General features: G+C 50.2%; 8 protein-coding genes across 8 annotated transcripts; 5 read left to right on the top strand and 3 right to left on the bottom strand.

Annotated features, from left to right (window-relative positions):
- Positions 1–85: 85 nt before the first annotated feature.
- Positions 86–1,296, bottom strand: N7500_008225 (THUMP domain-containing protein; the record flags this gene model as incomplete). Its single annotated transcript, XM_056679369.1, has 6 exons — positions 86–220; positions 276–416; positions 558–772; positions 866–1,016; positions 1,153–1,203; positions 1,264–1,296. The coding sequence occupies 6 exons, from the start codon at positions 1,294–1,296 to the stop codon at positions 86–88; spliced, it is 726 nt and encodes a 241-aa protein (XP_056529741.1).
- A 400-nt stretch (positions 1,297–1,696) lies between these two features.
- N7500_008224 (alpha-keto acid decarboxylase family protein) lies at positions 1,697–3,574 on the top strand (the record flags this gene model as incomplete). The annotated part of the gene is made up of 4 exons (XM_056679368.1): positions 1,697–1,889; positions 1,942–3,169; positions 3,223–3,430; positions 3,485–3,574. 4 exons carry the CDS (start codon positions 1,697–1,699, stop codon positions 3,572–3,574), a joined length of 1,719 nt encoding a protein of 572 aa, XP_056529740.1.
- A 3,245-nt stretch (positions 3,575–6,819) lies between these two features.
- Positions 6,820–11,671, top strand: bck1 (uncharacterized protein; the record flags this gene model as incomplete). The annotated part of the gene is made up of 2 exons (XM_056679367.1): positions 6,820–11,495; positions 11,551–11,671. The coding sequence occupies 2 exons, from the start codon at positions 6,820–6,822 to the stop codon at positions 11,669–11,671; spliced, it is 4,797 nt and encodes a 1,598-aa protein (XP_056529739.1).
- A 380-nt stretch (positions 11,672–12,051) lies between these two features.
- Positions 12,052–14,577, bottom strand: N7500_008222 (Golgi transport complex subunit COG3; the record flags this gene model as incomplete). The annotated part of the gene is made up of 4 exons (XM_056679366.1): positions 12,052–12,831; positions 12,889–13,908; positions 13,961–14,300; positions 14,354–14,577. 4 exons carry the CDS (start codon positions 14,575–14,577, stop codon positions 12,052–12,054), a joined length of 2,364 nt encoding a protein of 787 aa, XP_056529738.1.
- Positions 14,578–14,854: 277 nt separating this feature from the next.
- Positions 14,855–16,570, top strand: N7500_008221 (RCC1 domain-containing protein; the record flags this gene model as incomplete). Its single annotated transcript, XM_056679365.1, has 1 exon — positions 14,855–16,570. One exon carries the CDS (start codon positions 14,855–14,857, stop codon positions 16,568–16,570), a length of 1,716 nt encoding a protein of 571 aa, XP_056529737.1.
- Positions 16,571–16,782: 212 nt separating this feature from the next.
- Positions 16,783–18,960, top strand: nop9 (RNA-binding RNA processing protein NOP9; the record flags this gene model as incomplete). The annotated part of the gene is made up of 1 exon (XM_056679364.1): positions 16,783–18,960. The coding sequence occupies one exon, from the start codon at positions 16,783–16,785 to the stop codon at positions 18,958–18,960; it is 2,178 nt and encodes a 725-aa protein (XP_056529736.1).
- Positions 18,961–19,440: 480 nt separating this feature from the next.
- On the top strand, positions 19,441–21,223 carry N7500_008219 (pyridoxal phosphate-dependent decarboxylase family protein; the record flags this gene model as incomplete). Its single annotated transcript, XM_056679363.1, has 2 exons — positions 19,441–19,485; positions 19,571–21,223. The coding sequence occupies 2 exons, from the start codon at positions 19,441–19,443 to the stop codon at positions 21,221–21,223; spliced, it is 1,698 nt and encodes a 565-aa protein (XP_056529735.1).
- Positions 21,224–21,484: 261 nt separating this feature from the next.
- On the bottom strand, positions 21,485–24,149 carry N7500_008218 (RINT-1 family protein; the record flags this gene model as incomplete). The annotated part of the gene is made up of 5 exons (XM_056679362.1): positions 21,485–23,092; positions 23,143–23,287; positions 23,340–23,645; positions 23,696–23,943; positions 24,003–24,149. The coding sequence occupies 5 exons, from the start codon at positions 24,147–24,149 to the stop codon at positions 21,485–21,487; spliced, it is 2,454 nt and encodes an 817-aa protein (XP_056529734.1).
- Positions 24,150–24,253: the final 104 nt, after the last annotated feature.

Below are 24,253 nucleotides of genomic sequence, written 5' to 3'. Positions count from 1 at the left end.
GCTGTGAAGAGGGATACAAGTGCACAGAATGACTGATAGGATTTACAGAAAATTCCACAGGACTGAATGACTGTAAAAAGCACTTTTATTGATGCTCCGCCTTGGCCTTACTAACTTCGGCAGCTGGCTCTTCCTTCGGTGAAGGGTCATAGATCTCAGCCAAGTTGAACCGCTTCAGCTTATCGTAATCACCCTGCACAACACTCATTCCAATTACATTCTGCGACGAGTCAATAAAAGATCCAATACAAGAGCGTTCGCGTTTTAGGACTTACTTGGGCAACATCGACGAGGATCATTAGATCATAGTTCCTCAAATTCACTGGATGCTCTGGTCCGACAGCATCGGCGACAGTCTTAATAATAATGTCCCGGTTGAGCTTCGAGTTGCCTCGCACAGTAGGTCGAATAGCGTACTAAATAGGTGGCAAAATCAGCAATGCTCAAAGTACGTTTCCCCTCACAGACAAATGCGTGATCGGATCATTTCCTAGTTCAGTAGGATCTCCGACTATTCAGAGGCCCAAAGAGCGGGATAGGGAGCCTTGAAAACTCACCGTCTTCGGTGGGCCCCCCGAATGGAAATGAGGCTTGAGAATCTCTTTTGCAAAGGCCGCTAGATCCACACTCATGGTCTTTCTGATTGATGTGACTGGATGCATGCGCTTAATCCAACGGCTCTTCTTGGTCTCCGGGTGGGCATGTGCTTCGCTACACAGACGGTGCACAAGCTCCACTGGGTCTATTGAAGGATCAAGGCGCATGAATGTCACTATCAGGGATTAGTACCAATGAACGTTTTGGGGGCCGTGCACATAAGCGAATGGCGTTTTTTTTTTTGAAGGGGACATAATCGCAGACGTACCACAAGGCATGTCCATTTGCATAGGCTGGAATCGACGAGGTTTGTCTTTGTTAGGCTGCAGGCCCTCCAATTCTCTTCGAATCTGGGCCTCGATATCTTCATCATCAGTATCTTGCTCCTCTTCCTCTTGCTTTTCGGTGCTCTCAATAGCCTAGATGGAGTTAATGAAATTGTTGGATTGATCTGGAAAAAGTTTTCTGAAGCATCTTACATGAGAAAAAAATGTCCAATGCCTCTGATAGACACTTTCCTTCTTTGCCCATATCGCATGTCACAAACACACCCACATCGCCAGATTCAATAGCGACGCGACTTTTCTGATTCCCATATTTCCCACCCTAATCCCAATTAGTACCTTTGAGTACTTGTGGCAATCGGGATTTGCTAATCAGGCTCACCTTTCTCTTCTTCCAGTGATTTGATTCCGGCATAGTTCTTTTTTGGATCCAAGCCTGATATGTCAAGGATAGTGGTCTGAGGTGGGGGTAAATTTTGTGTGATCGGCCGGGAGATTTGGGTTTAGCCGGGACCGTGATCGACCTGGGCATATAACAATATATGTAGGCTTATTACATGATTTCTATACCTACAATTGTAAGATAGATATCTCTCGACATAATCCCTTATCTTGTTCTAGCTCTTGAAACAATCCACTGTAAAAATAGAAATGGCATGACATCAAGTCAATGACGTAGTCCAAGTGGTCTCACCCTCCCGAATCCCGTCACAACAAAAGTTCCATGTCCCCTATATCTTCCTCTCGCCCCTCGATCCCCTCTTTCCCTTTTCTCTATCTATCTCTATCCCCCCCCAAAGACACTTCAATTCATCATGGCTTCTACCGATATTGCCACCAGGGAGCTCAAGAATCCCATAGACGTTGCCGAGTACTTATTCCGACGTCTCCACGAGGTTGGAATTCGTTCATTGCATGGTCTTCCCGGTGACTACAACCTGGCAGCATTGGATTACCTTCCCAAATGTGATCTTCGCTGGGTTGGAAACTGCAACGAACTCAATGCCGGTAAGATAGACACTTGGCTACGAACGAATGATCTAGATCTAATAGCTCTTAGGATATGCCGCCGATGGCTATGCGCGTGTGAACGGTATTGGTGCCCTTGTCACCACCTTCGGTGTTGGAGAACTGTCTGCCCTCAATGCCATCGCAGGTTCCTACTCCGAGTTCGTCCCAGTCATTCATATTGTTGGCCAGCCCACCACCCGGTCTCAGAAGGATGGAATGTTGTTGCATCATACTCTCGGAAATGGTGACTTCAATGTCTTCACCAAGATGAGCGCGGGAATCTCATGCTACGTTGCAAACCTGATCAACCCCCATGACGCAGCCACTCAGATCGACAGTGCCATTCGTGAATGCTGGATTCGCAGTCGTCCGGTGTACATTACTCTGCCAACTGATATTGTCGCTGCTAAGGTCAACGGTGATCGCCTGAAGACCCCGATTGATCTCTCACTGCCTCCGAACGATCCGGAGAAGGAGGACTACGTGGTCGATGTTGTCCTAAAGTATCTTCATGCCGCAAAGAACCCCATCATTTTGGTTGACGCCTGTGCTATCCGTCACCGCGCACTAGAAGAAGTACGCGACTTGGTCGAGAAGTCTGGCTTGCCAACCTTTGTGACTCCGATGGGCAAAGGAGCGGTGAACGAGAATCACAAGAACTTCGGTGGTGTTTATGCTGGCAACGGGTCTAACCCTGGAGTCAGTGAGGCGGTCGAGTCCTCCGACCTCATTCTGAGCGTTGGAGCGATCAAGTCCGATTTCAATACTACTGGCTTCACTTACCGCATTGGACAGCTGAACACCATTGACTTCCACAGCACTTTTGTGAGAGTGCGTTACTCGGAATATCCTAATATCAACATGAAAGGTGTTCTGCGGAAGGTCGTTCAGCGGATGAATCCTCTGAACCCTGCCCCTGCCCCTCCCATCACCAACAGACTGCCTGAAAGCGAGCAAAATTCCACTGATCAAACCATCACCCACAACTGGCTCTGGTCCATCGTCGGACAGTGGCTAAGGGAGAAGGACATCGTCCTTACGGAGACTGGCACTGCCAACTTTGGTATTTGGGACACTCGCTTCCCCGCAAACGTGACTGCCATTAGCCAAGTTCTTTGGGGCAGCATTGGTTACTCCATGGGAGCCTGCCAGGGCGCTGCCCTGGCTGCCAAAGAGCAGAAAGACCGCCGAACCATCCTCTTCATTGGCGACGGAAGTATCCAGCTTACTGTCCAGGAACTGAGCACTATCCTGAAGAGCAAGTTGAATCCTATCGTGTCAGTATCTACATCAACTCAGAGTTCTCATATCATGTACTGACCATCCCCAGGTTCGTCATCTGCAACGAAGGCTACACCATCGAGCGATACATTCACGGATGGGACGCAGAATACAACGACATCCAGCCGTGGGAGTTTGTAAACATCCCCAAAGTCTTCGGAGCCAAGGACAACTACCAAGGCTACCGTATCAAGACCCGTGACGAACTCAACAAGCTGTTCGCCGACGAGAGCTTCAACGTGTCCGACAAGCTTCGAGTAAGTTATCAATAGGGGATGTCTCTTAAAACTGTCTACTAATACACTATCTAGCTGGTCGAGCTGTACATGCCTCGCGATGACGCCCCTGCGGCCCTGAAACTGACCGCTGAGGCTGCTGCACACCGCAATAGTAGCGATTAAGCGAAGCGCGGGTACATTATGACTCATGTCGTAATATCACGATGCACATGAAAGCAACATGCTAGCAAAAACTGAACTTTGGCCTATCTAGGCCTTGGTGGTTTGTTTCCCATTTTCTGATTTCACGGCGTTTGTTTTGAAAGGAGATGGCCACATATCGGCAGGATTTAATAACGCTTGTTACGAGCAGCATGAAAATTTTCAGAACTCAATCATGAAATCAAGATGAAAAGTTTCATAGTCTACCATTATCCTTTAGCAAGGTCTGGCGTATATTGTCTCGCTATCAAGTTGTTGAGGATATGTAATCCGCAAAGACAACCAGCGTCCTCGGCTAGTACAAGGCTAGACCCTCTAACGATGTCAAAATTAACATATTACGTTGGAAATCAAGCTTTTTGTATACTTGAAAGTGCGACAACATATACTCGAATTTGCCGAATTCGGCTAGATAGCAAAAGGCTTCAAGGAATCAACATTCTGATCCAGCTCAGCAAAGTGTGCAAATCTCCCAGGGAAGGGCTACAAACCTTGGAAGAAAGAAGAAACCTTGCAATGGCTCGAGAGCGGCAAATCGGGATATTCAAGTTCGATTTTGGGTGAATCTTCTAATCTTCATTTGATGGAGATGGACTCTAGATTGTAGGTACCTAGATAGGTACTACATCGTACATAACCTTAGAATGTCCAGGATTAATGCACATATCCATTTATCATCTATAGTACTTCCACTCTGAAGCCTACAAAGTCTTTATGAACGTCACCCTTTGTATAGCGTCCTGAATCCTGATCCAAGGTGGAGTTCCAAGAATGATCTCATTGTCTGCCTCTCCACTTTGCGCAAAATAAGCCCTTAGCGTCCAAAGTGGTTGCATTCTCATTCGGGTCTATTGTGGTCTAAGAAATGAGAGAAAAGGTACGGCATTCGAATGGGGTCTGTTCCATGTGCTTATTCATACCCATGCACATCACGGCTATGTCTACCTACTAATTTCAATGTTGCAATCAAGATATTACACTACCCACATCTGCTACTCCGTAGATATAAACTGAACAGCCACTCTGCTGCGACTGCCGGCAAACCGGCTTTTCTCAAGCTACCTAGCCACACCCTAGAGACAAGCCCGACTCGGCCGATAGACCCGTAAACCAACCATTACGCAGAATTGACACGGGGCATAATTCGGCCGTGAAAAGCTTGGTTTTAAATCCCACACCTTGCTAGGTTGGGTGACGTGTCGGCTGGTAGCTCGGGTCGTGCCGAGAAGGAGATCTGGGAAAATCCCGTGGTCAGCACAGATGCTGCAGATGGTGTGCGTGGGACCGAGGCTTGTGCTTTGATCTGGAGTAAGAAGGCAGTGTTCGACACTATGCCTGGTCAGTACGTACTATGAAAAAGAACGTCAGATGCACGAGACTCTAACATTAATAGGATCTGGGTCATAGGATCTGGGTCTGCTTCTTTATGCTGGCTTTACATTCCACTATCGGCTCCAACGTTTCCTGTTATACCCATGCTAACTCCGAAGTGCTTCTTGGGTTAGTATGGCTACTATTCTGGCAAGCATTGTCGGTAAAATTCTCAGGCTCCCTATCATAAAGATTCTGACCTTGGGGGGACGGGCTGAATGTCTCAGTATCTTTGCCTTCTCAAGAAGACTGCTGAAGATTATCTATGATGGTGGCTTCGTTGCCCAAATGAAGTATTGCCCGGCACTGAAGAGACTGACGTGATCAAATTCGCCCATGGCTACGGTCTGAAGTACAGCTACATTGATTCAACAACCATTCTGGTTGCTTGTTGTTCGATATATCGCTAAACGGAGACTATGGGGTGGAAAATGTACAGAAAGGGGTCCTGCTCTCAAAATCTAGAGATATGAAGTCTAGAGTTTTGGTTTTTTGCGTACAACAGGTAAGGTGTCAAGACGGACAATTTCAGTGTTCTCTTAAGTGTTTTCCTTGGTATTTGCTTAGATATATTTCTTATAGGTATTTCTTCCCTCGATCAGTACTATAGGAAGATGATGATAATTAGCCACAGAATGTAGAAAACTGACGCTAAAAACGGCGTGAGATGTCCGACCTGATTTTTCCATGACCTTCACGAGGACGGTTAATGTGTTCAATGGATTTTTCTGACCTTTCGAAAAGAATTCTTCCTCGTGTTCTGTGGGTTTTCTAGCGAAACATTTAGTTTGCGCTTTTTTTTAAGAATCTGTTTCTCAAGTGACAGCCTTTGGGCTCTATGATCCGTAGAAGTACTAGAGGACTTCTTTTCAGCACCCCAGACTAACTGTAGGCATACACTAAAATATGAGTAATTTCTTCAATGTTCTTGGACACACGCCACAGGGCTGTTATTGGTGCTAGGTGATCACGGGCCACAGTGAGCTGGGAGATTGCAGGGCCTCGGATGGGGTCCCCAGGGTATCCCATGAAGTGTCGGTTCAAGAAATAGTACTATATATTGTTTTCCTTTCTGATTGTATACTGTGTCCAAGGTACTCACAATTCAGAGCTACTACTCGGTACTATAACCCTAAAAGACCGGCCCCGGGGGCATCCAGCAGTTACGGGACCCACGTGACGATCCCTCTCAGGGCATCAAAGCACTATAACAGACATTTTGATATCGTTTTATCCCTTCGAGAATTCTTGGTGAGTTCCATTCGTTTCCGAGATACGTCGGAAGCAAGGAGTTGCGGTGTTCTGCGCTCGCTTCCAGTTGCTCGGGTTTTCATTCGCTCGACCTTTCGGCCTTTCGACCTTCCAATCTTCCAATCTTTCGACCCAATCGCATCATCTGAAAACACTCGGAAGCTCCTTGGCAGTTGACTAACCATGTACTGAGTCTAGAAGACTTTCCCTCTTTTTTAATCGATTATCTTGAACCCTGTACTAGCCCCTCGCGCGATCTCAGTCTGTTCCGCAATCCTAAGCGCTGCGATAACGTCTGCGACGCCGAATCGAACCATGTCAGCCCACGCACCGAGAACCTAAATTCGTTTCAGTTCTGCCCTTCTGAAGCGATCGGCGAGATCGAGTATCAATTCTTCGAGTCCGACCGTTTGTTTTGGTGTTTGGGACGTCGAGAATGATGTGTTGATGATCATACCTGAACAACACCGAACACACCTCCGCCTAAACGTCTTCCGAACGTCGCAGTTGAGACAGTGGGGTATAACTAGAGTCACTAGGCAGATCCGGTGAATCGGCTATCACAATGGATGGACGTCAACAGTATGTCCCGGGGCCCCCCGCCTTCTCAAGGCCAACACATGAACCTGCCTCCGCCTCCGCCTCGACATCCACAAGCCCAAACGTTGGTACCACCTCCTCCCCCTGGCCCGCCTCCAGGGACGACCTATGGAGCTCCGACAGGATGGCAGCAAAACTGGGCCAGACCGGCGCTGAACCCAGGCTTCCCACCGCCGCCACCTCTTGCCCCCGCGCCAAATCAACATCTGACATACGGTCGTCCACCAGCTCAGTTGTCGATCGTTCCCCCGCGCCATGACCATCAGCCTCTAACATCTGCAACTTATATACCCGGGAACGATACCATTGGCGTGGGCATTCCAGGGTTGTTTGATCCCCATGGAAGAGCTTCATATGATCCATATGCGCACACAAACGCCGAGAGACAACGATTGGGTCTCAGCCAAATGCACGATCACATCAATACTTCAATCCCATATAAAACAGACCCAAGCCTTCCTCAGACCCCCGGTGGCCGCACTATCTCTCCGCCTTACGCTCTTCATGGCAACATTCATGAATTAACGTCCAACGACAGTCCGCAACAGCAGGCGACAGCTCAAAATACCGAGCTTGTCAAAACATCTAGTCATCGCCATAATGTTAGCGGTGCTTCTCTGGGTGGTCTATCTCACAGCGAAGCTGCAATCCAGTGGCCGTTGGATCGCGTGCTCCTCTGGCTTGCCAAGAATGGATTTTCCAGCGATTGGCAGGAAACATTCAAATCGTTGGAGCTCGAAGGGGCTGACTTCCTCGAACTTGGACATGGATCCGGCGGGCGAGGAAATCTTGGAAAAATGCATCAAGTGGTTTATCCTCAGTTGTCAAAAGAGGTTGGCCGGAGTGGCAAAAAATGGGAACCTGGCCGGGAACGAGATGAAGGAAAGCGTATGCGCAAACTCATCCGTCAAATCCATGATGGTTCGCAAGACTATGCCGTTTCTACACCACTGAATCAGACGCAGCCGCCGGCGAGTGCGTTTCCTGAAAACAGTGCGGCCTACTTCTCCAATAATTTCCCCGAGCCACGTTCTGCTGGCCCTGTCCCTGGTGTCAATGATGTGAGTCCGGAGCATCTAAGTGCATTGCACGCCTCCAATCAAGGCCAGAAACCGACTGGGCAACGTTCTGTTACCATGCCGGTCCCTACTGGGCACGATTCGCCGAGGTACAATGACCCGCCGGCGCGAGAAAACTGGCTGCGATCTTCTGACCATTTGCGGTCCGAGTATACCCGTAACGCCTTGTCGGGGATGAACACCGATCATCGACGCCAGAGTCCGTCCATTGGCAGTGAATCCGGCACTTTCCAGGGATCATCTCTTCGGCCCCATGAAGAAAGCCCAAAGAGCGGCAGCCCGGCCATGCAACAGGCGTCACCCGCTAATCTGGGAGCATTCTCATCATCCACTGGGGATCTGACACTGAGACAGTATGACCACTCCCGGGGTAATAGCACCGACTCGGTCAATGGATTTAGTCGGGGCACCACAGCCCGATACTATGATTCACGTAGACAAGCCCAAGAAGGTGCTCGTCCCTCACCTCAAGATGCCTCTGGTCGACAGTGGAGTGACCAAACCTCGTCTTCGTACTCCAAAGAACATAAAGGCTTTTTCTCTAATATTCTCAAGAAGAAGACGAAAGTCACCGCTTCCAATCAGCCATCTCCAGATCAGGGGCACGAAGACTCATCACCTACCACGAGCCCAGAGACTCGCCCGAGTGAAGCCTATCTCCCTTACATAAAGCCTGCTTACAATTCTAGCGACATGTCAGTCGGTGAACGTCCATCCACGGCGACCACAAAAGCGAAGAAATGGATATTTGTGACCACGGACGGCTTGAACTTCCGTCTGATTGACATCACTGATTTGGACTCTTTTGATTCATTGCGTATGGGAATCTGTCAAAGCCTGGCGGTCGACCCGACCAGTGCTCAGATTTATCTCACCCAACCCGGGCAGAGCGAGCATGAGGATCCTCTGAGTGACGCAAACCTCGCGCAGTCGCGCCGAAACAAGTCAGATGCGTACGGTTCTCTCAAGCTGTTTGTACGAGGGACTCCAATGCTTCCTATGCCATCTAATACTCCTCAAGTCGATGGCTTAGGAGTTTCATTTGCAGACAAGCCCAATATGTCCCCCACTACGACACACCACCAGGTCCACAGGAAGCCCCTGGACGAAGATGCTCTCAACAGACTATCACCACATCGTACTAAACCAGAATCCCCATTATTGAGCTCTCGGCAAAATACACTCAAGCCCCCGACAGGGAAAGCGTCATCGGCGGAGATAGTACAAGATGCAAGCCAAGCGCTTGGGTCTGACAAAACTGATTTGCTCGCTCGCCATGAGGAGCATCTCCGTGAAGTTGAACGTAAACAAAAACAATATTTGCAATCCAAAAACCCGCAATCTCATCAGAATAAGAATGCCTACAGTGAAACCGGGTACAGGCGAAACGAAGTCATTGACTTTGACAGTCCTCGTATCTCTCCTTATGATGAAAAGAAGGGAGATTCGCTTGTACCACTCCGCAAGCCCCCAATGGCCCCAATAGAGTCCAACACTCTTACCAAGGTCAACTCTCTCAGCAGGAGACCCACTACTCGTGAAGCTCGAGAAACTCGGATGCAGCCTTCCTTGGGCGCTGCGATTGCCAGTGTTGGCCGCATTACAAGTGCCGTTGGCACGCCATTGCCTTCGGTGTCGACTGTATCTAAGTCTGCAGCCAACACTCAAGACAGTGCAAGCTCCGAGCCTGACCGACCTGGAACGTTTGACTCTACTGGAACATTTTCAAGTAGAACACCCCTCGGCCAATATATGCATGATACAGCGCGGAACGATCGTTCTCCCGTTGACTATCTTCCAGACTCCTCGAGGTCGCCTTCGAAGATGGCCACGGAACGCGAGAAGCCACCAGTCTCATTTGCCAATCAGTCACCCGAAAAACCTGTTTCTGAAGACCCGTCGAGACCGGGCTTGCAATCCCGCAAGTCCTTCGGTCCAGAGTTCGACTTTGAAGAGAATCAAGTATCCTTCCAGCGAACTCCTCAACAGCAACAGGACTTGGATGATGACTCAGATGATGACTCCGACGATGGCTTATTCCAAGTCCGACCTTCAAGGGCCCAGGAAGAACACAGAGAAGCGCAAGCTGAGGCTGAAAAGAAGTCGGAGAGGCCATCATTGACTGTGAACACAAAAGATCAATTAAAATCAAAATTGTCTGTCAGATTCAAATCTCCGAGCACTGCCGGTCCCAGTTCCAGCGGAGAGGCATCTGATGGGAAGGAACCGGCTTCTAGTACCTGGGGACCGGTTTCTCCTGAAGATGAGAGGCCTGAACTACGGCGAGAGTCATTTGCCCGAGATATCTGGGCAAGCAGACCTGCCGTCGAAGGCGTTATCGACCACCTCGACGACTTCTTCCCCGACGTTGATCTTGACGCTCCTTATCTGGATGAGCCCTCATCGCCCAATACCAAGGCTATCAGCGAACATGATACGAGCTTCAAAGACAAAAAGGAAGCTCAGCCAACCATGCCGCATGGAAGTCATGCGTCTGGCACAGGTCCGGTGAGACCACCTGAACCTGTCAATTTCGCTCGGCAGAAACTTGCTCGTGGTGGCGGCGGTGGCGGTGGACTTTCTCGCATGAAATCCATTAGGCAGGTGGCCCAGGGAGCGAACCGGACAAACAGCGTTAGCAATGCTGGTCCCCAGAGGTCTGGCGATCTTCTGCGCCGAAAGAGCACCAAGATGTTCGGCGCCAAGATCATGCAAATCAGACCTAAGCCAGGCACCCGGCTTAGCCAACTCGATCCAATTCCGCAAAACAGCGCCCAAATTTCTAATGCCGGGCCTGTTCCTCAGCGACAGCCCACTTTCCGCATCATCCGTGGTCAGCTCATCGGCAAGGGTACTTACGGCCGTGTATACCTAGGCATGAACGCAGACAATGGTGAAGTTTTGGCAGTCAAACTAGTTGAGATCAACCCGCGAATTGCAGGTGCAGACAAAGACCGCATCAAGGAGATGGTCGCCGCCCTGGATCAGGAGATCGACACGATGCAGCACCTTGAGCACCCTAACATCGTGCAGTATCTTGGATGCGAGCGTGGCGAATTCTCCATCTCGATCTATCTGGAGTATATCTCCGGTGGATCTGTAGGAAGTTGTCTGCGCAAGCACGGCAAATTCGAGGAAAGTGTCGTTAGATCACTGACGCGGCAAACCTTGGGCGGACTGGCATACCTGCATGACAAAGGAATCCTCCACCGCGATCTAAAAGCAGACAACATCCTCCTGGATCTCGATGGCACGTGCAAGATCTCCGACTTCGGTATCTCCAAGAAAACAGACGACATCTACGGGAACGACTCGTCCAACTCCATGCAGGGCTCCGTCTTCTGGATGGCCCCGGAGGTCATACAGTCCCAGGGCCAGGGCTACAGTGCCAAGGTCGATATCTGGTCCCTTGGCTGTGTGGTGCTGGAGATGTTTGCGGGCCGTCGACCTTGGAGCAAGGAGGAGGCCATCGGTGCTATTTTCAAACTTGGGAGTCTGAGCCAGGCTCCACCGATTCCGGATGATGTTTCTATGAACATTAGTCCTGCGGCTCTTGCGTTCATGTACGACTGCTTTACAATGTAAGTATCCATAGGATTTCGGTTTTGGGATTTTCTTTTACTGACTTCTTTCCAGTGACTCGGCTGAACGCCCTACTGCTGGCACCTTGCTCACCCGCCACCCCTTCTGCGAGTCCGATGCGAATTACAATTTCCTAGATACAGAATTGTACGCCAAAATCCGTGATGTTCTTTGAGATCCTTTGATTTGGCTTGTTTGATTGGGTTCGGAGTTCCTTGACGACTTTGCGCTTTCTCCTATCGACTGTACATACCCTTTTGTTTTGACGTGCTTGAAGCGAGATTTGTCGTCTGGATTCTGCTATTGATTCTGATCAGCTGTACATACATTTCTACACGTTTGTGAATAATTACATTTACCGGAGGAACTGGATTATTCCCCCGTTGCAGTCTAGTTCTAATATACTACATACAACACCAGCGAGAATTGCTGTCGTAGTTAGGAAGGATATATACAATTATTTGGGTTGTGGATGTACAAAAGTGCTCAATTCAACATGGTATCTATGCTCAAGAAGCGGATATTAAAAAAAGATCATAAAAACGAATCCAAGTCCTAAGAGCTGGTGCTTAGGAGGTCGTCGTCGTCCTCGGGGATATCAGCCTGTAACCCAGCGACACCAACACGGAACACACCCTCGCACCATTCGGCAAAGGTATTGACATCCCAGACAGCATCGTCCCGACCCTTTCCTTTCTTACTAACAAAGTTGCCCTTGGCCTTCTCGGCGGAAGTATACTTCTCAAAGAAATCCTCGTAAATCTGGATAGTGCGGTCCTGGACCGCCCCAACAAGAGTCTCTTTCATACGCGTGTCGTCGATATACTCGTTCAAGACCTTACGCAAACCCGGTACCTCTTTCTCGATAGTACGGCAGGAAGGAAGGATAAGTTCGCCGCGCGCGAGGTTGCGGGAATCGATGAATTGAGATGGTAGCGAGGCGGTCATGCGAGCAGCAAAGGCATTGATGAAGTCGTTGATGACCGTGCGAAGACGGCCATCCAGTTCAACTTTTGCGTCGAGCATGTTCTCCACAACGCGTGGAATGAGGCCGTGGCCGACGAGACGCATCAGGTTGCGCGGGTTGAAGAGGCCGCCGCGCTCGCGCAGCTCCCAGAATGTGCTTGTCATGGCGGAGAAGTCGAAGGAGATATCGGCGGAGACGTATTCGATGTCGAAGGCGACGATTTGTTGTTTTAGGATTAGGAGGTGGCTCATTAGGAAGAGTTGACTGTCGGCTGGTGTGGCTTTGGCGGAGATTAGGGTGCTAGCATGTTGAAGAGAGAGGGTTGTTTGGTGCACGATTTGGTGTGCTAGATCGTCGAACACGGTAGACTGGGGTGGTCAGTATGGGTGTGGGTGGGTTACGGCTGTCGCAGGGAGGCATCTTACGTTCACTAGGCGGTATATCCGACTCAAGAGCCAGATTGCTTTTCGCAGGGTTGGATACCAGCCCTTTAGGGCGGTCTGGGTCTCAAAGTCCCATTTACCGTCTGGCTCTTGTGGAGATCCATCTGCGTCGTCGGCTTGTTTGGCCGTCATATCGACCAGTGTATCCGCGGATGTGTCCTTCTTGCCCGAGATCTGAGTATCTGACACTGTCAGAGATACCTGTCGGTTGCGCATAGGGTAATCAATATCCTCCGGCTTAGGTTTGTAACGCTCGATTTCGTCGCGCAGCACAGCTAGAGCACGGAAGACAAGTCGAGCCTGCACGTCTTGCAAAGCGGGCTGGATCAAAAGAGAAAAGTCAAGCTGGTTCGTATCAACTTGTTCCGGTTCTTCTTCTGAGTCTAAGAAATAGCGGGTCTGTAGTAGATTGCATAGCTGACATAGCCTGACGATGTCAGATTCGTGGATGATTCGTGGACGAAGATGATCATAGAGTGGTTCGCATAGCGTCTCGAGGAAGTCATACAAGCCCCCTTGTCCATGGAACCATTCTCCCCATAGATCGTATTCGTCTAGACATAGACCACGGATATAACCGATGCTAGCTCGAGCAAAGGCAACCAGGTCCTTGGACGAACTAGGCGTCTGTGTAATTTCCCCGAGCTTTTTGCGGGCGAGCGGAAGGATCAGCTTTGCACGGGTGGCCGAGTAGTTGCTGTGCAGCTCGTTCATCAGACTCTGATATTCAGCCTCATTGTTCTGGTCTGGGTTGAGCGGCGGCACGGCTCTCTTTTGAATCTCGACTCCAATCTGCTTCAGTTCAGGTGCCCCGACCCTGAATTTGGCGTAAAGGAGAGCTGACAAGGCTGTGTCATTCAACTGCTGATCTGAAATCTTTTTGGAGACACTCTGGTAGATATCCTTGAGTGAAGATACAAAGTTGCCTCGGATGAGCGTCAAGGCACGCGTTAGCAGTAGCCGGTATCTCGAGCGATAGACCTCTGCCTCTTTTTGCTCAGGCTACGTAGGGATTAGCGATATGCGCATGGACACCAATGACCTGTTTACTCACATGTGTTTCCATGTAATCCAAGCACACGTCCAGATGCCTTAACATATCTGAAAATTCCTTGTCGCGAACTGTATTGCCCGCGCCGGGGGCATTAAGTCGCCGCGACGCAGGGTCTAAGAAATCATAATAGTGAAGGTTGTTTTGGATACCATTCGCAAGCTTTGTGTCCCGTTCCTGGGCAGACAAGAGACCTTGGCATTGTTTCTCGAAGTTTGATGTTTGAGTCTCAACCGATTTGAATGATTCAGACAAGCTGGATAGGTCATCCAGAAGGGTTAGGGTGTTCGTTAAGATCTCGTCGATGTGCTCTTTCGATTGTTCAAGTTCATCCAAACAATTCCTACAGAAAAATAAATTAGCACACCTCCGATAGCCGTTCAATGTCGATCGTACTGGTACTCGTCATAGCTCTCCTCAATCAAGTCCCCCTTAATACCGTTAAGCCACTGCGAAAACTCAAGTTCGTTGCTCCATCCTGGTGTTTCCCACTCAAAGGTGCTTGGCGATTTCTCGTCCAATGCTTGGAGACTCGATTGGGTTTCTTTGGCGGTAGGTATGCGCGGCGGGCCAGAGGGAGCGGTTTGGCGGCGGGCACGTTGCTGCTTTGTGGAAGGCATGGTGCGGTCAAGACCGAGGGAGTGTGATGGGAGTCAGCCCGCAGCTCATATCTCTCTGCCGACTTAATTCAGAGTGAATTTCAGGCCAGCTTTGATGTTGAAGTCGAACTGCGATGTGGTCAACTCCGAGATGGGTTCTGCCGAGAGCTCCCGCCTGGATTGCTGCAACAAATCACAGGCGCGCCATTGAGAGCTTCCCCGGATATAATTTCACCTTTGCAGGTTTGATATGCCCTAGCTGGTGATCCCGCCATCATCTACAATGTTGAAATCCCAAATGCGACGGCCCGCGACGCACTCCGTCCTCGCCTTTCGTCCACTCAGAAACTCGGCGGCTCAGTCATTAAATGCGCCATGGTCCCGATTTGCTAGCAGTCAATCGCAAAAGCCAAGCCCGTCATCGCACTGGATCCGCAATTCTCTCGGGTTCGCTGTTACAGGAACTGCAGTCTTTTTGGGATATTCATACCTGACTGATGGTGGAAAGGAGGATTGGGCGAGTCGCCCGGAGGTTACGAAGAGACAACCCGTTGATGCCAACGATCTTCAAGCCCAGTTCATTCAGGAGAAGCGGAGTCTGAAAAGCCCCGGCGTGTACACATGGGGGTCTAACGTTTATCGTGTGGTGGATCCAGGATCCAAAGATACCGACATCAAGACTCCTCGGCGTTTCAAGTACTTTGATGGCCAGGTGCTGAGAGATCTTAAGATCGAGGAAAAGTGCGGTGCAGCAATCACCGAGAACGGAGATCTAGTGCAATGGGGCCACGCATTCTCCGAGTCAGACTTCAAGCCCACGGCGACTCTGACTGGCAAGAATCTCATCTCGCTCGCTTTGTCCGAAAGTCGAATCATCGCGCTGTCCTCGGATGGGACTGTATACTCACTACCTACGTCCAAGAATGAGCAAAGTAGCGGTCCAAAGTTAACAGAAAGCTCTTGGGTTCCGTTCTGGCCCAATCGGTCTAACTTGAGCTACCGTGTACTGAACCCATCTTTGAAGCTAGGTGAAAAGGTCACCACAATCAGTGGAGGACTTGAACATGTGCTACTCCTTACAAGCTCCGGCCGAGTCTTCTCTGCAGCGTCATCTACCGAAAATTACCCTTCGCTTGGCCAACTCGGTGTGGAGGGACTTACCTGGTCCACCAGACCCAAGGGACCAGCAGATGCCTGCCACGAAGTTACAGCTCTTGCAGGCTCCAAGATTGTTCAGATTGCCTGTGGGGACTACCACTCGCTGGCGCTGAGCAAAGATGGCCGTATGTTTGGCTTTGGCGACAACTCATTTGGCCAATTGGGTGTGGATTTTGAACCTGAGAGGCCTTTCAAGGATGCTCCGTTCCTTATGAAGGTACAAAAGCTCTATAGCAGAAACCTCTACCTACCTAAGGTTACCAGCATTGCTGCTGGTGGCGCAAACACCTTCTTCTCCGTCGATGTCAAGCGCATTCTGGGGTATGAAGAAGAAGCTGCCAATGTGCATGATCTTGGAAAAGTGACCACAGACACATGGTCATGTGGTAGAGGGATTTGGGGTACTCTCGGAAATGGCAGATGGGTTCACCTGCAAGACTCCCCGACCAAGGTGAAAGCTCTGAGTGGCGTGAGCGAGTATGACGAGAAGACAAAGCAAATGACCCCTATCCGGATTCGGGCCATGTCTGTTGGTACAACACATGTCTCTGCTATTTTGGACAACAAAATCAATGTTAGTAGGACTACGAAAGACTCTTTGGACCAATCCAAAGACTGGGGCTATGATGTTCTCTTCTGGGGAGGCAACGAGCATTTCCAGCTGGGAACAGGAAAGCGAAGTAACCAGTCCAAACCAACCCATATCAATGCCCCTCCCCAAAACAAGAAAACACAGGGCGAGGCGCGATTACAGATCATGCCTCGTCACAAGGGCAAGGTCGACAAGCGCAATGTGAGCATGGAACAGCGTGTTGAATGTGGGCGCCATGTCTCTGCCATCTATTCTGCAGTTTAAAGGATAAAAATGGAACCTGTATATTAGCTATGCCATATGAAATCCAATTATAATTCACTCTACTAGATAATCGGCCTGTTGTTTTCATCTTATAGAATGGCCAAAATTGCAAACACACCAAACTCTTATCACCGCGGAGACGCTTGGACCACCGCTTATCCAAAAAATTTCCAGCGCTTCAAGTCCATCTTTTCTCACGACATACCGCCACAATGCCTCGCGAACAACAAAAAAGAGGCCGCAGGGCCGAGAAGAAAGCCCAGAAGGATGATTCCAAGAGAAAGTTCGAGGAAACCGCCGAAGACCCCGTTGCGAAGCGAATGAAGCCATCTGCCGACGACGCCGACGAGATCAACGAGGTCAACGACGACGTCCAGCTTCCTGAAAATGAGGACTACATTCCGCTTGATCAGGGCGAGCAGCAGGAAGGCGAACAGCCTAACCTGGATGGCGATATGCCTTTCTACGGTCTCCTAGACGAGGAGGAGTCAGAATACTTCCAGCGCGCCAACGAAATGTTGGAGCTAAACCAGTTCCAGGATGCCGAAGAGCGTAGCTTGTTTGTCGACAGTGTGTACTCGGAAGCAAGTGGCAAAGAATTGAAGATTGCTTGCAGTCAGGGCTGTTCGAGACTCATGGAGAAATTGATTTCAATGTCAAACACCCAACAACTGCGCCGGATATTCAGCAAGTTTATCGGCCATTTCCTCCACCTAGTGCAGCATCGATTCGCGAGTCACTGCTGTGAGACTCTTTTTATTCACGCTGCGCCTGCCGTGATGCAAAAGGCGAAGCCTCAACCTAAACAGTCCGACGGAGACGAAGAAGGAGAAGAAGAGCCGGAACTATCGCTCGCAGAGATGTTCATGGCTGTTATTGAAGAACTGAAGGAAAACTGGGGATACCTGCTGACAGAACGATTTGCGTCGCACACGATCCGCGTGCTACTGCTGGTTCTTGCAGGTGAGCCGGTAGATGTCACGTCAAATGAGTCGTTTGTTGCAAGTCGCAAGAAGGAAAGAATTGAGATCAAGGCTATTCAGGGCGAGGAGAAGATGGAAAAATCTAACGAGAAACACACTGTTCCAGCAACATTTGAGCCGGCACTCAAGAAGATCATGACCGATATGGTTGCCGGTCTCGACGATGTTTATCTCCGCGCCCTGGCCACACATCCCGTTGGAAACCCTGTGCTCCAGGTACTGTTGTTCTTGGAGCTTTCGCACTTTGGCAAGTCTAGTGCCAAAGATCCCAAGTCGACCATCCGGAGACTGGTTCCCGATGATTCGTTTGAGGAAGAATCCGAAAGCGCGGTGTTCATCCGTGGTCTCCTCTACGACCCAGTGGGATCCCGCCTGTTAGAGACGATGGTGCGATATCTTCCTGGTAAATCATTCAAAAACCTTTACAGAAATAACTTGGGCGACCGAATTGGTTCCCTCGCTCGCAATAGCACTGCTGGATACGTGGTTCTTCGGATGCTGGAGAGACTGGGCAAGGATGACTTGAAGATTGCCATGGCCAACATCATCCCCGAAATTCCGGGCTTGATTGAACGGTCGAGACTCATTGTCCCCAAGATGTTGATTGAGCGGTGTGTGGTCCGTGGCGTCGATACAAAGCCTCTTGCTGAAGCACTCGAGGGCGCTTACAGTCAGGATCCTGTCATCAGACTGCAACAGATGCTCAAGTTCAACCCCTCGGATAACACGGCCCCGCAATCTGAAGATCATGATATGGATGAAGACAACAATGGAAAGGAGCGCAAGCCACGGGGCCCGCCCCCAGTATCTGCAGCCGAGAAGGCCGAGAAACTGCATGCCTCTCTGCTGGTACAGGCCATGTTGACCGTCCCCGGCCCGATGAGCCAACTTGTCTACACTAGTCTTCTCGCCCAATCGCCCGAAAGCATCGTACAACTTGCCCAAGAACCCACCTCTTCCCGTGTTCTCCAACAGGCCCTGACTTCCCAAACATCCACGCCTCAAATCCGACGACAGCTCACCACCCGTTTCCAGGGCAATCTCACACCTCTTGCCTTGAGCAGCAGCGGATCACACGTAGTGGATGCGCTCTGGCATGCAACCAAGGATATCTTCTTTGTCAAGGAGCGTATGGCGCAAGAGCTCGAGCAGCATGAACAGGAACTCCGTGATTCCTTTGTGGGTCGCGCAGTCTGGCGAAACTGGTCAATGGATCTCTTCAAACGCCGCCGACGCGATTGGGCTCACAAGGCCAAGGGTCTTGAGGAGCGAACCGAGAGCAATGAAGGTGCCGCACGTCCCATGTCTAAACTTGACCAGGCGCGGGCCCGTTATGCAGCAGCCAAGGAAGCAGCCGATGCTGGTGCCACCGGTGCGAATCAGACTGCGGTGTCTAGCAGACAATGATGGACACAGAGAATTACATATTGGACGAAATGCACATGTACTCATACAAAAAGGCGTTGATGTATTCAGTCGTTACACCATGCTTTTATTTGTTTTATATCTATTTCCTAGCATTCTTATGAAACGGTCTCATATTCCATGCTCTTACAGTAGTTCGACAATCCCAGGGCGGGTTCCTGCAGGTTAGCCGATATTTAATATTCCCTGCATATGCTATATGCAAGTACTCTAGATTAAGATTATTTATATTTGAAACTCCATGATCCAACTCAAACATAAGTGTAGCTGAGTGTATAGACCATCGCATGCTCCAGAGCTCCAAGATGATGTCAGGCTGTGCGGGATTGTCGCCATCTCCGAGATGGCCGGCAAACTTTTTCTTTTCTTCAATTGTGTCTTCTACTCTCTTTGCGTTTCCATTCTGCATATACTCGGTGTCTTTTTGCATTTTTATATAGAACGTGAGAACCTGTACAAATAATGTCAGGCATTGCGCAGCCCAGCCGCGCTGATGAAGTGCAAAGCGTGAGTCAACTCCACATCGCAATGATCTGCACGCCACTACATTCTTTGTTCAATGTTCTAATACTAATATGATCGTTTTGTTCAGCTTCTGAAAGCAGTAGAAGACCTTCTCATCCCGTTTATCCGATCCGCAGACAATGATTCCCTCGGTTCATCGACACAGAAAAATGGTACCAACGGCACCAATGGACACACTGGACTGGCTGGAAGCTCGTTGGTAGATTATAAGAAGCCCGAAGAGTTGCGAGATATTCTTCAGCTCGAGATCCCCGAGAAAGGCACTAAGCAGGAAGGCCTCATCGGGGTCTTGCAAAAGGTCTTGAAATACTCAGTCAACACCTGGCACCAGGGCTTTTTGGACAAGCTATATGCGTCAACCAATGCGCCCGGCGTGGCAGCGGAACTCATCCTCGCTACCTTGAACACCAACGTACACGTCTACCAAGTGTCGCCTGCACTGACGGTCATTGAGAAGTACACCGGCCAGCGGTTGGCGAACCTCTTCGGGCTGAACGGTCCCCGAGCAGGTGGTATTTCCGTACAAGGCGGGTCTGCATCGAACACCACCTCCATCGTCATTGCGCGCAACAATCTCTACCCGAGCACTAAAACAGACGGAAACGGCGGGTACAAGTTTGTGCTCTTTACGAGCGCGCACGGCCACTACAGCGTAGAAAAGGCGGCCCAGATGCTCGGATTCGGTAGCAGCGCCGTCTGGCCCGTCTCCATTGACAAAGTCGGCCGCATGATCCCAGCCGAGCTTGAGAAGCTGGTCCAGAAGGCGCAGAGCGAAGGTCGGACACCGTTCTATGTCAATGCCACCGCAGGCACAACCGTTCTGGGCTCTTTCGATCCCTTTAACGAGATCGCAGCCATCTGCCAGAAATACAATATGTGGTTCCACATCGACGGGTCTTGGGGCGGCTCATTTGTCTTCTCTCAGCGCCAGAAACATAAGCTAGCCGGCGCAGAGAAAGCAAACAGCATTGCGATCAACCCGCACAAAATGATCGGCGTTCCTGTCACCTGCTCGTACCTGCTAGCATCAGATATGCGCCAGTTCCACAAGGCCAACACCCTTCCCGCTGGATATCTATTCCACAATGAAGAAGACGAGCCCACCGCCAATGGCGCCGCACAGAACGAATCCGAGCTGGAAGTCGACTCGCCGGAAGTCTGGGACTTGGCAGACCTCACTCTCCAATGCGGTCGACGTGCCGATTCCCTCAAACTCTTTTTGGGCTGGACATATTACGGAAACGAAGGCTACCAACAGCAGATCGACTCGGCATGCGATATCGCCGCGCACTTGGCTAACACCATCGCTCAACATCCCGATTTCGTTCTTATCAGCGAAAACCCCCCACCGTGCCTGCAGGTGTGCTTCTATTACGCCCCTGGCGGGAAATTCGTGTACCCGCGCGGCTTGGTCTCAAATGAGACACAGCGCGCAAAAAATAACAGCAGGGTCACTGAGCAGGTGACGCATGCGATCGTGCCCAAGGGATTCATGGTGGACTTTGCGCCTCCCAGTGGGGATGAGGAGGCGGCTGGGAATGGAAAGTTCTTCCGGTGCGTTGTTAATGTTCAGACCACAAAGGAGACGGTCGATTCACTTGTCCGCGCCATTGAAGAAGTGGGCCCTGGTATTGTTGAGTCTTTGAAGGCGAGCAACCCGCCCATTCCTCATAAGCGACTTGGCGAGCGTGGACATGGCCCTGTTGTCCATCACGTTTGAGCCGGTGCGTGATTTGTTTTCTTTGGATTTACTTGCGCATATAGAGTAGATTTTATGGACACGAGAGACGGGATACGACATACAGGAGATCTGATGCAATATATAAGGCTGTGTATCAATTTGGCATTCTAAGAACAATATAAGCCAGTTTCACATAGCCCATAGAGAAAGGACCCGGCATAGTTTCGAACTTGCCTACTTGAACAATAGTGATAAATTCTGTGCATAGATGATGGCGTGGGTGAAGTGATATCAAAGCGATTAACTGCCAATCTCGACCCTACGTTCCAACACGGACCGGGCTTCAGCTTCCGAAAGAGAGTCAATCTCCAATTCGGCAAGCACACTCCGGGCACTCTCGTTGTCCCTAAACAGCCTCTTCTCCACATCCCATAATCTTAAATCAGCGTCTTCCTTTGCAGAGACGTCGCCTTCTTGCTCAGCGGTACTCAAGCAAAGAATACGCAGTCCCTCGCGAAGCTTTTTGATAGTTCGAGATGAGATACCCGACTGGCTAGATGGACCAAGTGCAGAATCCACAACGTGACAGAGATGGTCGACATCGCTGGCAAGCTGGGCCGCTCCAGTTTCAGAGAAGGTGTGTTTGGTCAGGATACTGTCCCAGATATAGCTTTGAATGGACAACAGAAGTTGGCGCGAGACTCGCCGTAGAGGCGCAGTCCCTAGTGCCCGAGAGAGGAAAGAGAGCTGAGTGGACAAGACGCGCATTGCATGGGCGAGGTCGGAAGTGGGCGAGAGTGTAGATGCATGCGCTGTGGCGGAGGGGGTTGATAGCGTTGCCCATGTAGATACGCGAGAGTAGGGCTTCAGAACGGCGAGGATATTGGAGGACAAGGTCGATGTGATGATACTTTCTGAGCGAAGTCGAAGACGACGGTAGGCAGATGCCGTCTCGTCGAAGAGAGCGCCATCAGATGAGGTCGCGGTGTGGGCGCCGTTGTTTACGACTGCGGGTGAGGTACGGGACGCTACCTCTGCGACAGACATAGTACCAGCTACGTTGCGGCCGCTGTCTCGGTTTTGTTGAACCCGATCTTGGAGCTCGGACCAGAGCTCAACGAAGAACACATCGTTGCTCCAATCCTCCATCTTCTTTTCGAGGTACTCGGCACTTCCGAAAACCCTGCAAAGCCGCTCCAGCCCAGCGACACCCTCGACGCTAGCTTGCCCGTCGGCTCCCTGTACAGTGCGTCCAAGCGTCGACGTCATTGCAAGATAGGCCTCTAGTGCAGAATGTAGACGCTCGTGGAACTGGTCGAAAATCGTAATTTGAATGTCAATAAGAAATCTCAGTTTCTGACTGAAAGACGACAGTGGCTGATAGCGCTCTGTTATAGTTTCGAGGAGGTCATTCACGCGGATCGCAGCTTTTGTTGGTTTCGTTGCAGTGACCTCCATGCCATCGTAATCGATTTCTCCGCTGTCTGCGGTGTCGATGATATCTTTGTATCGCGCTAACGCAAAGTCCTTCTCAACCTGAAGCCATCGATCATACCACCCCTGTTTGGTCAACACTTCCCAGGTCATGCCCTTCCAATTGTCGTCCGCATATGGACCTGGCATGTAGTTCCACGTTTCCCGGATCTCGTTATCGAAGTTCATCAGTTCATGAATGAAGTGGCTGAGCAATTGAGGGTAGTTGGAGATTTGAGGGAGGAACAAGCTGATCTTCTCCTTCAGCATAGGAAGTAATGCAGTAATGTAACTATGTGATGCGTTGTAAAAGTTCCATTCCAAGTTTGGACCGACTGCTTCGGCTCTTTCATCGAAGATGGGCTGCATATAAGAGACGAAAAACCCGCCAAATTGGTTGGCAAGGTCCATTATGTGCGAGAGGAAATATTCCGGCTAGAACCCAATTAGACTCATTTTCCTGCATAGGCATAGGGCTACATTACCTTATCCAGTCGGTTTGTTGGCTTGTCTCCACTAAAGTGGTATCTGAATCGCAGTTCCAGATGATGCACCATGACCTCTAATGGGAACAGGACTGGTGGCTCGAAGCTCGGCCCAGAAGCTAGTGCGTCACGGCTTGGAAGTTCACTAAAGGAAACTTGTAAGAATATGCACCTAGGGATGAAAGGACTGGTCATACGGTAATTGCAAGTCAATCAACAGTTCAACATCTTGCCTCCACTGGGCCAAGATCTGATCAGTAAGATTCAGCTGTTTTGTCGGCCAATTCATCTCTTCCAGCGTTTTCTGCAACCTGTCACCGAAATATTTCTTCATCTGTTGTCTCAATGCAGAGGCTAGTTTGTCTGTGTAGTCAACAAGATGGGGGGCCGCTCCTTCGGCAGCAGGCTGGGCGTCCTTGAGTAGTACAACGATGGTTCGTAGTCGGGCATACGGCTTCAAAGCGGCGCGTGGTTCGGAGTTCATGTCTGTCAAAGCTTGCTTGCTGTATTGCTATCTCAGTATGCATCCCCTCACGATTGGTGATGACATTACCTCAATTCCTCGGCTTCCTTGAGCAACTCCACATATCCCTTGGATATCTCAAGCCGCTGGAGCTTCTCCATGCTCTTTTCCAGACTCCGCACCGCCTCATCACTGCTTTCAGATTGTGTGATGGCCATTAATCGTCGGTCGATGTCCGCTTGCTCCGCGGTGAATGCCTCGGCTTGCTTTCGAGTGGCTTCAGCATGGTCGTTAGAGGCTTTTGTCGCATTTGAGAGTGCTTCGCTGGCTTCTGCTAGCTTTTTTGCGGGATCGTATCAGTAGTGTTTAGGGAGAAAATCGGTGTGAGGGGCTGTACCTGTTTCCGCTGAAGCTCCTGTTGCGCGCGTAGATTAGATAGCAGCGAATCTAGACTCTCCAAATCGGCAGAAACCTGAATTTTGTCATTTAGATAATCTTCAACACGAGTCCGCTCATGCGAAGATAATTCCGTGAGGGACGCCATTGTTGAAGGGAGGAAACTTGACTGCGGAAGCGCAAGGTGTCGCGAATGTTGATCTCCGCCTTTTGGACTGACGTCTTCCGCAGTGGCAACCATGAGCCCTTACA

The sequence above is a fragment of the Penicillium coprophilum genome, assembly GCF_028826855.1.
Source record: "Penicillium coprophilum strain IBT 35676 chromosome Unknown utg000005l_segment0_segment0, whole genome shotgun sequence".
NCBI lineage: Eukaryota > Fungi > Ascomycota > Eurotiomycetes > Eurotiales > Aspergillaceae > Penicillium > Penicillium coprophilum.
This window is presented reverse-complemented; position numbering and strand designations above follow the sequence as displayed.